This window comes from Pleurodeles waltl, chromosome 7, assembly GCF_031143425.1.
Source record: "Pleurodeles waltl isolate 20211129_DDA chromosome 7, aPleWal1.hap1.20221129, whole genome shotgun sequence".
Lineage (NCBI taxonomy): Eukaryota > Metazoa > Chordata > Amphibia > Caudata > Salamandridae > Pleurodeles > Pleurodeles waltl.
Window position 1 is genome coordinate 13562605 of NC_090446.1, and position 12821 is coordinate 13575425.

Sequence of the window (12821 nt, forward strand, 5' to 3'; positions counted from 1 at the left end):
ATTTTAATCTTTAATTTTGTTAAGTTGTGCTTGGGATTTGAAGGTTGAGCCCAGCACACTTGGCTAGCAGTTTTCAGATTAATGGGAAGGCTGTGACCTGAACTGGTGGACTAGAAGCAACACCGCTCCATGAAGGACCTGGAAGTGTTGCCAGTAAATTTGTTTCTTTAGTGCTGTGAAGTGTGAGTAATGGCTTGTAACAATGTTCTCCATCTTGTGCAGCACTGTGGACCTGCTGGACTGGAACAGCCTTATTGACAGTAGAACCAAGCTCTCCAATCTGCTTCTTGTGCCCAACCTTCAGGTTTGTAGTCCGTTGTCTCTTCAGCGATAACCCAACTATGAAATAACCTTTACTCACAGTGTAGAGGCCCTAAACAAAGTTAATGTTTTTGTTTAGGACCCTGTTAGTTGTGTTGCAGAGCTACATCCATACAGGGAGAGAGGCATAAAGTAAACATGTTCAGAAGTTTGCTGTGCATTGACAATCACTTTCCATACGCTTCCTTCCTTAGGCCCCTGTATTAAATACAACAGTCGCGTGAGCACTAGAACAGCGATTCATCTCCAGAGTTTCCATGTTCCTTCCCGTGGGCTGCTTCTCTCCAGATCTCCTTGTCCCTTCACCTACTTAACAGTTTTTTGTGGTTGTGGCAGACTCTCAGCAGTCACAACCACAACACAGCCCACAGCAGGCCCTCCACTTCTAGCATGTTGGAATAGCCTACACCAAACGTTACATGTTGAACCCTCTTGCCATTGGTAGGCCTTCCTTCCCTTTTACCCTAGGCACCCTTCATGTATTCAGTGAGATAAACAAAAGAAACCTAATTTTCGGGTTATTAGAGAGTAAATAGAGGGTCTTAGAAGAATAGTGTTTTTTCCAGATGTTTTGCTAGGAGCCTCTCTGAAGCTGGGTTCATCCAGTGGTTTTCATGAGGTGGGGACAGTGGTTCCTCTGTCAGGCAAACCACCATCCCCTGCACTCCAAATGAGGTGGGGATTCGAAATGTGGGTGGACTGGACATCTGCCACTGGTTGTCAGTTGCCCTCTTACTGTGGGCCAAGTCCTGCAATATTGTGAATTCCTTGCTGGGGAAGCCCTTGGGCGCTGGTCCATATGCGACATTGAAAGGAAGGCCTTTTTTACCAAGGAATCTCAGACTGCAGTAAGTGGTAGATATTTGTTGGTATAATACGCCCCTCTTGTCCGCTTGATACTGCGTGGATTGCTGTGGTGTGCTCTGAGTGCGTTGAGGGTGGCATTGCCATTTTACCAAAACTATACCCTCTTTCCAGATGGCTTTTGTCCCTTGAACCAATTTCCTGATTTTAATTAGGAGGGGAGTTTAATTAATGCTCATTGATATGGTGGCTGCCTGAACACACAAGCTGTTTTCTGCACCCTCTCCTTTCAGACAGGACACCTGGAGCCGCTGCTGTCCAAGTTCACCGAGGAGGAGGATCGCCAGATGAAGAGGATGCTGCAGAGGATGGATGTCCTTGCGAAGGTCAGTCTTCCTTCTGCTTCTCTGCACCTCGTAACCTGGTGTCGGTGGAATAACCAATTCCTCCACAGTTGCACTCCAGTATGACATTCACGGCCAGTGGTTCATCCGGCAAGGGACCAGCTGTAGCAGCGAAAGCCCAACAGGTCACTCAAAACCGCTTATGGTGGAAGACAGTTGTCATCGGGGACATGGTTGCCTCTCGTCTCCTGTCCTCCAGGTTCAGCTTTATATTTCTGCTTTTTTTGCCGTTAAAATCCCAGTTCTTATACACTGAAGCATGACTAGAAAACTGTCCCAAGAGTAGAAGCTTTAATTCATATTTCACATCTTGCGTTCGCCGAAATACTTTTTTACGTTCCTGCTGATGCGCTTTACAGTCAGTGGGGCAAAAGTGTCCCACCTTTGTGATCAGGCCCAACTTGCGACACAGGTTGTGGGTATTCCTAACTCGCAGACCATACCTTCGTCTTCAGCGAGCCAGTCATCAGTGGCTAACTACAGTCTTTATCTTCTAAAATGTACTCTGTCCCAGGTTGTACCTGCTTGGCCTTTCACATGCTAGGTCTGGCTTTTGATGTTACCTACAAAGGAGCTCGTACCCTCTCTGCTCTGTTTTGTACTTTCTGTTGTGGATATGGAGCGGTTGTTATTCAGTAATTCAACCTTCTCCGTTGCTCGCTCCCGGCGTTTATTTTCATTTACTGCACCTGAGGATCTCTTACCCAGGCACTCTCCTTGAAATCCGCACACCTCTGAGCTGCACTTCAAACCTTACATGTTCTGTAACTGTATCCTTTTCTACAAGCGTTTCCCAGACCCTTTCCTGTTGCACCGCTATCCTAGCTTACCACAGCTTTGCTCCTTCACCGCTGCCTCCCTCCAGACCGTTGCCAGTGCACTCCCTCCTCTCTGTCCCAAGTCTGTCCATGTACCCCAGTAGCTCTTCCTTATCTGGGATCTTTGTTTTGAGCTCCTACTACCACATACAGTGTTGCACGTTAAGCTAATTCCTAGCCTCCTTCAGTTTTCTTTTCTGTTTCCCCCGTGCCCTGCTGTTCTGGCAGTCCACACTCACTCTGGCATGCATCTGTTCACCTGTGTGTCCACCCTCCCTTTATCCACACTCACTCTGGCATGCATCTGTTCACCTGTGTGGCCACCCTCCCTTTATCCACACTCACTCTGTCTGGCATGCATCTGTTCACCTGTGTGGCCACCCTCTCTTTATCCACACTCACTCTGGCATGCATCTGTTCACCTGTGTGGCCACCCTCCCTTTATCCACACTCACTCTGTCTGGCATGCATCTGTTCACCTGTGTGGCCACCCTCCCTTTATCCACACTCACTCTGCCAAGCATCTGTTCACCTGTATGGCCACCCTCCCTTTATCCACACTCACTCTGGCATGCATCTGTTCACCTGTGTGGCCACCCTCCCTTTATCCACACTCACTCTGGCATGCATCTGTTCACCTGTGTGGCCACCCTCCCTTTATCCACACTCACTCTGGCATGCATCTGTTCACCTGTGTGACCACACTCACTCTGGCATGCATCTGTTCACCTGTGTGGCCACCCTCCCTTTATCCACACTCACTCTGGCATGCATCTGTTCACCTGTGTGACCACACTCACTCTGGCATGCATCTCTTCACCTGTGTGGCCACCCTCCCTTTGTCCATACTCAGTCTGCCATGGCTTGAGCTTTGGACGCCTCGCCAGTGCTTGGCACCGATTACCACTGATGCTAAATATGTTCTTCTTAATGGTATAGGAGACCATAGATCTGTTTAAATATGGATTGCTTTGCGTTGTTCCTTCTACTGTTCAGCACTTTGGCTTGCTCTGTGAATGTTTAGCCACCGGAAGGCCACCAGTTTGAGTGGCAATGTGTGTCACGGTTGCAGTATTCCTGTCCCCCCTCCCCATAGGCCTGCACACAAAACCACATCTACCATTTTATACTGGGAGTCCACCTGTCCACTGTTGCTCTGATGTGTGATGATGTTGGCTGAGTTCTAATGAGTGTTGTTTCCATTCCAGAAAGCATTGGAGACCGGAGTGAGGCTAATGATTGACGCGGAGCAGACCTACTTTCAACCAGCCATCAGCCGCCTGGCCTTAGAGATGCAACGCAAGTTCAACACGGAGAGACCCACCATCTTCAACACGTACCAGTGCTACCTGAAGGTGAAGACCGAGGGCGCTTAGCTGGGTGGAGGGGCGGTGCGCCATAGTAGAGGCTGAAGTCTGCAGCCGGGCACATCCTAGGGCTCTGGCTGAAAAAAGAGTGATCTGCATATTAAACAGATTCGTAAAATTTCCAAACTAATGTAGTGTAATGTGCAGTGTGATTCTTATAGTGCCAAGTGACCCTGGTAGAGAGTGTGTGGCTTTAAAAGCGCTGTCTGCCGAGTGTTGGCAATATTTCTTTCATTAATGCCTCTGGACAGTCTGCATTCGTTTAGTCAACTCGTAAACCACAGAAACACACTGAGTTAGCCTCAGTTCCCCTGTTCCTGTCAGGGCGCGTGGCTAATTCATTACCCATCCTCCAGCACAAGTCATAGTGATTGTTTTTTTTTTTGGGAATCTGGTGTAGAATATTTTATCTCTAGTCACACGTAATCCTATAATTACTTCAAGCCTTAATCTGAAGGCTGCGTATTATTCTCAAATATAATTAAAACAGTATTTTGAGTAGTTTTTTAAGATGATTTTCAATACACGGGTACAATCTATATACAAATCATTTTTATGTCTTGACATTTTATACTGGTCTTTTGGTTGGTCATGTTTTACCGTCCATCACCTTGCTGTGTTGCTATGTTCGCCCTAAGTGGGAAGGGTATGCCCAGACGTGGGGTCCCGTGCTCACTGAGCCACTGGATTTAAGCTAGCCTGGCCGCTGAAGGGTGAAACCCTGAAACCGGTCCCAGGATACTTGTTTACAGTCAAGGAAGGACCTGGCCTGGCAGTTCGGACTGGACTCTTCCCATATGAAACAGAGTCAAGACTGATTTGCATATGGCTGGGTCCAAACTGGGGTGGCATGGTGAGCAAAAGAATTGATAGATTAAACCCAGATCTGTTGCTAGGGGTGAGTGTTTGAAAAGTTTCACCACCCTGTCCATCATCTTGCTGTGTTGCTATCTACAGGTATCCTGGTCCTTTTATCCAGTAATGCCCAGAATACAGTAAAGAGGGCCTTAAACTCAATCCTTGAGAGTGGATCTTTAGAGGTTGGTTTTATGTGGTGCACACCCAGAGGTTCAAGCACAGATCCTGGTTTTGAGCCCTTGATGAGTTTCTTTGGGAGCCCAGTGTAACAAGTTATGTCAAAGAACAGCAGCCAGACAGTCTGTGCCACTGAACAATGCAATGACCGAGGGAAAGGAGGAGGGACCAGAATGCAATCACATTCTTTGGTTTCCTACTTTTCAGATCACTGGTTGGTGATACTTGTAACCAAGTAAGTTAGGTTCTGTCCTGCTTAATACAAGGACTTTGTACTGGATTCCATTTAAGCAGATGAAGCTCTTTTCTTCTCATGGAGTATGTGGTCCAGTCATCTGGCAATGTTCATTTGTCTTCCTGGTTGTTCTATAGTTGGAGGTGGATTTGGTTGGTACACCAATGTTTTCCTGATATTGCTTTAGAATCTGTATCGAAGGACGTATTTCCAGATTGAAAAGCACGCATGAAGGTGACACCATTGACCCAATCTGAACTTGTTTCTACTGTCAGATAGGGAGGACCCCATCCAATCCAAGACATCACCAGGCATTTCAGGTCATTCGCCAATCAGCAGGCTGTTGTGGGCCCGTGTTGAGCTGTTAGTTCGCGAATGGTCATATGCCTCCTGTATAATTGGTGGGGTGGACGTAAGTGAAGTATGAGTATTAGTGGGGTGGACGTGAGTGAACTATGAGCTTTGGTGGGGTGGACGTAAGTGAACTATGAGCTTTGGTGGGGTGGACGTAAGTGAACTATGAGCTTTGGTGGGGTGGACGTGAGTGAACTGTGAGCTTTGGTGGGGTGGACGCGAGTGAACTGTGAGCTTTGGTGGGGTGGACGCGAGTGAACTGTGAGCATTGGTGGGGTGGACGCGAGTGAACTGTGAGCATTGGTGGGGTGGACGCGAGTGAACTGTGAGCATTGGTGGGGTGGACGCGAGTGAACCGTGAGCATTGGTGGGGTGGACGCAAGTGAACCATGAGCATTGGTGGGGTTTGGGCATCCTAGGTAAGCGGGTGCAGACAGCTTAGGAAGGAGGAGCACAGATGTGCAGCAGAACGATGGCATCCCTCATGCTACTATGCACAAACTCCTTTTGCCAGTGCTAGAGCACATGTCGGGTCGCGACCCCAGTTTGTGGCATTAACGGTTTAGTTCAGTGCTTAATTTGTAAATAAAGAGGTGCCGGTGCCCAAAGCCCTCCTCTTAAACACGTGGCTGCTGCAATTAAATGTGTGAACACGGAATACTGAGCCGCCGTAATCCTGAAACCATCTCGGACCTCTTCAATCCATGTAAAGCCACTCCCTGCCCATTCAGCTCACTCTTGCAGCTTTCTACTTTCTTCCTTTGTGACAATTTTTTATTTTTCCGGTCCTCCGTCTTTCCCATATGTGTCTTTTGCTCGCAGCAAATACGTGAGGCAGAAGACTAAGCGCCGGCCCTCAAAAATAAGTGCCGGTACTCAGCACCGGAAACAACAAGCACAAATTAAGCACTGGTTTAGTTTTGTAGTGATGCCTGTTTGGAAAGTGTTGAGTTCGGGTGAATGGAGTTTAGCAAGGGCCTGGGCCTGTGTGGATGCCAGTCATAAGACAGCCAATCAGCAGGCCACAAAAGGCTGCTGTGGCTGCCAGTTAGGGGGTGTGGGTATTAATTGATTATTTTTTATAGAGTATAAACGATATATTCTTGTATTTATCATTTATGTACTGAATTATTTGCTCTGATTTTAGCAAATAGCATTCTACATATTTGTATATTTACTAAAACCTCTTAAATGAGCCTGTCCACCCATCATCCACCCTGCTTTCCCCCTTGTCAGCAGACTTCACCAGGGCGCCCCGGCACGATTTTAGTACCAGTGGCTGAAGTGAAAGTTACGCCGCTGCCATGTTCGAAGGCAGCACAGCTCCAAACCAGACATCATTGTAGAAGATGCGCTCCTAGTCCAAGGCGGGCTTTATCTCCAAAACGCCTGCACTTCTGTGCTTGTCTCTTCTGCAGTGGGAGGACTGGCTCTCTAAACCTAAAGTTGAAGACTTTTAATCACCAGTGACCGCATTTACTTTCCTTGTATAGGGAATACTCTTTTATAAGAGGTGCCTGGCTCCATTGTGCACTGCTGGTCGCCATCTTGGAAGGGACACTGTAGGCTTTAAACATGTGTGTTTTGTTTTTGCTCACTGTTATTTAAATTTTATTTTTACTTCCAGTAACTCCCCTGGAAGGCAAACCTTCTGTGTGAGGCTTCAACGCCCTCGTTGCTCCAGGTTCACCATTTTCTTTGGACTTAACTCATTCACCCGGCTTGATCTCGAGAGCACAGGCATATCCGTGCCAAAGTTTTCCCTGAGAGTTGGCTTTGGTCATTCGGACCACGACTGACACTCCCTGAGATGTTTTTTAGAGTCACAAAAGGGAAGAGGATGAAAAGGGACCCCTTCCTCTTTGGGAATCCGATACTGCCCCCTTTTAGGGTGTTGGCAGCTCATCAGTGGTTTGCGACTGAAGTTGCACTCACAAGCCATTGATCTAATCCTGCCTGACTCAAAAATAGGAGGTGAGCGTCTCTCTCTCTTCTACTCTCTTCTACTCTCTTCTACTCTCTTCTACTCTCTTCTACTCTCTTCTACTCTCTTCTACTCTCTTCTACTCTCTTCTACTCTCTTCTACTCTCTTCTTCTTCTCTCTTAGACAGGACTCTTATTTTCGTTCCTTACAGGGTTGCAAAAGTCCTTTTACGTGTCGGAAAAAGATTCTGGCTTGTAGAAGGGCATTTTGCACATACAAACACTTTTATTTTGCAAAACACTGGATTTGCAATCACAAAATAACTTTGTACATGAGTCCTGAGATTTCCTTCAACTTGTAAAAGACGTCAAGCGCTGTGCTGGACATGTCCTTGAACCTCAGATTGCCAGTCGTGATCCATCTCAGGTGGAAATGGATCATGTCACCCCGAGACTTGGTTGGATCACGCAACCGTCTGAGTCAAAATGAGCTAACCGCTTTCAGCTGGCTCACGCATGGGGCAAAAATAATCGGATGAATCTTAATAACACACTTGATAATAGATTTTTTAATGTAATTAAATACGTTCTTTCTGGTTTTAACACTTGGTGGAAGCAGCCTTGTATTCGAGCGATGCTGCAGAAATTCAGAGCACAATGATTTGATAAAATCATATGGCTGGGAAGCAAAAGTTGTGTTTGGATCCACCACTAAGAATCACAAACAAATAAACCAGCTGGAGGTTCACATTACTCATCTGAGTCTGAAAATTAAAGAAATCTAGCTGGAGACCTCTTTGGCATTGTGAATAATCTCACCAAGCCTCCCTTGGGCAGTAACATTATGTTCGATGGCATCTGTCGCTGTAGATACGCATGTTTTGCATAGCTCGCCATCTGGTGTTGGGCCGGAGTGTTACAAGTTGTTTTTTTTCGAAGAAGTCTTTCGAGTCACGGGACCGAGTGACTCCTCCTTTTGTCTCCATTGCGCATGGGCGTCGACTCCATCTTCGATTGTTTTTTTTCCGCCATCGGGTTCGGACGTGTTCCTGTCGCTCCGAGTTTCGGAACGGAAAGATAGCTAATTTCAGGAGATTTTCGTCGGTATTGTTGCGTTCGGGATCGGCGTAGTTAGATTCAACACCGCATCGAAGATCGAAGAGCTCCGGTGCCCTTCGGGGTAGTTTTTCGATCCCCCGTCGGGGCCTGGTCGGCCCGACCGCGTGCAGAAGAACGCCGATGGAACGGACCCCGTTCCGTTTCTGTCCCAAATGCCACAATAAATACCCCTATACAGACCAACACTTGGTCTGTAACCTGTGCCTGTCACCTGAGCACAGTGAAGACACTTGCGAGGCCTGTCGTGCGTTCCGGTCCCGAAAAACACTCCGAGACCGTCGAGCCAGAAGACTTCAGATGGCGTCCGCGCCGACAGCCCACCGGGAGTTCGAGGAACAAGAAGAAGAGGAGGGAACCTTTTCGATCCAAGAATCGGACTCCGAAGGATTCGACGATACACAAACCGTGAGTAAGACGTCGAAAGCCACTCAGAAGAAGATTTACAAGGCCCAGGGGACGCCACTGCCACCAGGCCATGGCTCGACCCATAAATTCGGTGACCGACCGTCTGCACCGAAAAAGGCCCAAACAGTGCCGAGATTGTCCGACTCCGGTCGAGACACCGCCACGCAGCCTTCTCGGGACCGAGAAAGTGCTGGAGACAAGCATCGACACCGAGATACCGGTGTAGACACGGCTCGACGCCGAGACAGCGGCACCGAAGAAGATCGACGCCGAGAGGTTTCGGCCCCGAAAAAGAAAAGTCACCTCGGAGCCGAAAAAGATGCAGACAGGGTTTCAGTGCCAAAACAAACTGCAACCGACCCAGTTTCAGGCTCTTGTACAGAAGAGCACTCGCTAACCTCCCAAATACAAAAGCATAGGTTTGAGGAAGAGCTACACTCAACTGATGTAGACCATACGCAAAAGCGTATTTTCATACAGCAGGGGACAGGAAAAATAAGCACCCTTCCCCCTATTAGAAGAAAGAGAAGATTGGAGTTCCAAACTGAACAAACACCACAAACAAAAGTGGTGAAAAAAGTTACCCCACCACCCTCTCCTCCACCTGTGATTAACGTCTCACCAGCACAAACTCCATCACATTCCCCAGCTCACACCACCATGAGCCAGGGTGACCAAGATCAAGACGCATGGGACTTATACGACGCCCCAGTGTCAGATAACAGTCCGGAGGCATACCCTACGAAGCCATCTCCACCAGAGGACAGCACTGCGTATTCTCAAGTGGTGGCTAGAGCAGCACAATTTCACAATGTAACCCTCCACTCAGAACAGGTCGAGGATGACTTTTTATTCAACACACTCTCCTCCACCCACAGCTCCTACCAAAGCCTGCCTATGCTCCCTGGTATGCTCCGGCACGCAAAAGAAATCTTTAAGGAGCCGGTCAAAAGCAGGGCAATCACACCAAGAGTGGAAAAAAAGTATAAGGCGCCTCCTACAGACCCGGCTTTCATCACTACACAGCTGCCACCAGACTCTGTCGTTGTAGGAGCAGCTAGGAAAAGGGCCAACTCCCACACATCTGGAGATGCACCACCCCCAGATAAAGAAAGCCGCAAGTTCGATGCAGCTGGTAAGAGTGTCGCAGCACAAGCTGCAAACCAGTGGCGCATCGCCAACTCCCAGGCACTACTTGCGCGCTATGACAGAGCCCATTGGGATGAGATGCAACATCTCACTGACCATATGCCCAAGGACCTACAAAATAGGGCAAAACAAGTGGTTGAGGAGGGACAGACCATTTCCAACAACCAAATCCGCTCCTCCATGGACGCTGCAGATACAGCTCCACGGACAATTAATACATCTGTAACTATCAGAAGGCATGCATGGCTCCGAACGTCTGGATTTAAACCAGAGATTCAGCAAGCAGTTCTCAATATGCCTTTTAACGAAAAAGAACTGTTCGGTCCAGAAGTGGACACTGCGATTGAGAAGCTCAAAAAAGACACGGACACTGCTAAAGCCATGGGCGCACTCTACTCCCCGCAGAGCAGAGGGAATTACAGCACATTCCGTAAAACACCCTTTAGAGGGGGGTTTCGGGGTCAGAGCACACAAGCCAGCACCTCACAGGCAACACCGTCCAGTTACCAGGGACAGTACAGAGGAGGTTTTCGGGGACAATATAGAGGAGGGCAATTCCCTAGGAATAGAGGAAAATTTCAAAGCCCCAAAACCCCTACTACTAAGCAGTGACTCACATGTCACTCATCCCCTCCACACAACACCAGTGGGGGGAAGAATAAGTCATTATTACAAAGCATGGGAGGAAATCACTACAGACACTTGGGTTCTAGCAATTATCCAACATGGTAATTGCATAGAATTTCTACAATTCCCTCCAAACATACCACCAAAAGCACAAAATTTGACAAAACATCATTCCAATCTCCTGGAGATAGAAGTGCAGGCACTATTGCAAAAGAATGCAATCGAATTAGTGCCAAACACACAAATAAACACAGGGGTTTACTCACTGTACTTTCTGATACCAAAGAAGGACAAAACGCTGAGACCAATCGTAGACCTCAGAATAGTGAACACATTCATCAAATCAGACCATTTTCACATGGTCACACTACAAGAAGTATTACCATTGCTAAAACTACACGACTACATGTCAACTTTAGACCTCAAGGACGCGTATTTCCATATACCAATACACCCATCGCACAGGAAATACCTAAGGTTTGTATTCCAAGGAATACATTACCAATTCAAGGTACTGCCTTTCGGATTAACAACCGCACCAAGAGTCTTTACCAAATGTCTAGCGGTAGTCGCTGCACACATCAGAAGGCAGCAAATACATGTGTTCCCATATCTAGACGACTGGCTAATCAAGGCTCATTCGTTAATAGAGTGCTCAAATCACACAAATTAGATCATACAAACCCTCTTCAAACTAGGGTTCACCGTCAACTTCACAAAATCCAACATTCTGCCGTGCAAGGTACAACAATACCTAGGAGCCATAATAGACACAACAAAAGGAGTAGCCACTCCAAGTCCCCAAAGAATTCAAAATTTCAACACCATCATACAACGCATGTATCCAACACAAAAGATACAAGCAAAGATGGTATTACAACTCCTAGGCATGATGCCTTCATGCATAGCCATTGTCCCAAACGCAAGACTGCACATGAGGCCCTTACAACAGTGCCTAGCATCACAGTGGTCTCAAGCACAGGGTCATCTTCTAGATCTGGTGTTAATAGACCGCCAAACTTACCTCTCGCTTCTGTGGTGGAACAACATAAATTTAAACAAAGGGCGGCCTTTCCAAGACCCAGTGCCACAATACGTAATAACAGATGCTTCCATGACAGGGTGGGGAGCACACCTCGATCACCACAGCATACAAGGACAATGGAACGTACATCAAACAAGACTGCATATAAATCACCTAGAACTTCTAGCAGTTTTTCAAGCACTAAAAGCTTTCCAACCAATAATAGTTCACAAATACATTCTCGTCAAGACAGACAACATGACAACAATGTATTATCTAAACAAGCAAGGGGGGACGCACTCCACGCAGTTAAGCCTGCTAGCACAAACAATTTGGCGTTGGGCAATTCACAACCAAATTCGCCTAATAGCACAATTTATACCAGGGATCCAAAATCAACTCGCAGACAATCTACAGGTCCACGAATGGGAAATTCACCCCCAAATTCTGAACACCTATTTCAAACTCTGGGGAACACCTCAAATAGACTTGTTTGCGACGAAGGAGAACGCAAAATGCCAAAACTTTGCATCCAGATACCCACACAAACAGTCCCAAGGCAATGCCCTATGGATGAACTGGTCAGGGATATTTGCTTACGCTTTTCCTCCTCTCCCTCTCCTTCCTTACCTGGTAAACAAACTCAAACTCATATTAATAGCACCAACTTGGGCAAGGCAACCCTGGTACACAACGCTGCTAGACCTATCAGTAGTACCCTACATCAAATTGCCCAACAGGCCAGATCTGTTGACACAACACCACCAAAAGATCAGACACCCAGATCCAGCATCGCTGAATCTAGCAATCTGGCTCCTGAAATCCTAGAATTCGGGCACTTACAACTTACCCAAGAATGTATGGAAGTCATAAAGCAAGCCAGAAGGCCATCCACCAGGCACTGCTATGCAAGTAAATGGAAGAGGTTTGTTTGCTACTGCCATATTAATCAAATACAACCATTACACACAACTCCAGAACATGTAGTGGGTTACTTGCTTCACTTACAAAAATCTAACCTGGCTTTCTCTTCCATTAAAATACACCTTGCAGCAATATCTGCATACCTGCAGACTACCTATTCAACTTCCCTATATAAGATACCAGTCATTAAAGCATTCATGGAGGGCCTTAGGAGAATTATACCACCAAGAACACCACCTGTTCCTTCATGGAACCTAAATGTTGTCCTAACTAGACTTATGGGTCCACCTTTTGAACCCATGCACTCCTGC

The 12821-nt window shown here is 47.1% G+C and overlaps 2 protein-coding genes across 3 annotated transcripts in view; one reads left to right on the top strand and one right to left on the bottom strand.

Moving 5' to 3' along the window:
* The window catches only part of PRODH (proline dehydrogenase 1), a 94639-nt gene that overhangs the window by 57554 nt on the left and 24264 nt on the right, over window positions 1-12821 (top strand). For both annotated transcript variants that reach the window (XM_069242800.1, XM_069242801.1), the window contains exons 8-10: window positions 223-304; window positions 1419-1511; window positions 3556-3702. In XM_069242800.1, the coding sequence (XP_069098901.1) occupies window positions 223-304; window positions 1419-1511; window positions 3556-3702 (322 nt within the window). The remainder of the gene's footprint in view (window positions 1-222; window positions 305-1418; window positions 1512-3555; window positions 3703-12821) is intronic.
* Window positions 1-12821, bottom strand: part of LOC138303556 (C-type lectin domain family 2 member B-like) — a 150093-nt gene that overhangs the window by 54459 nt on the left and 82813 nt on the right. The window lies entirely within an intron of this gene.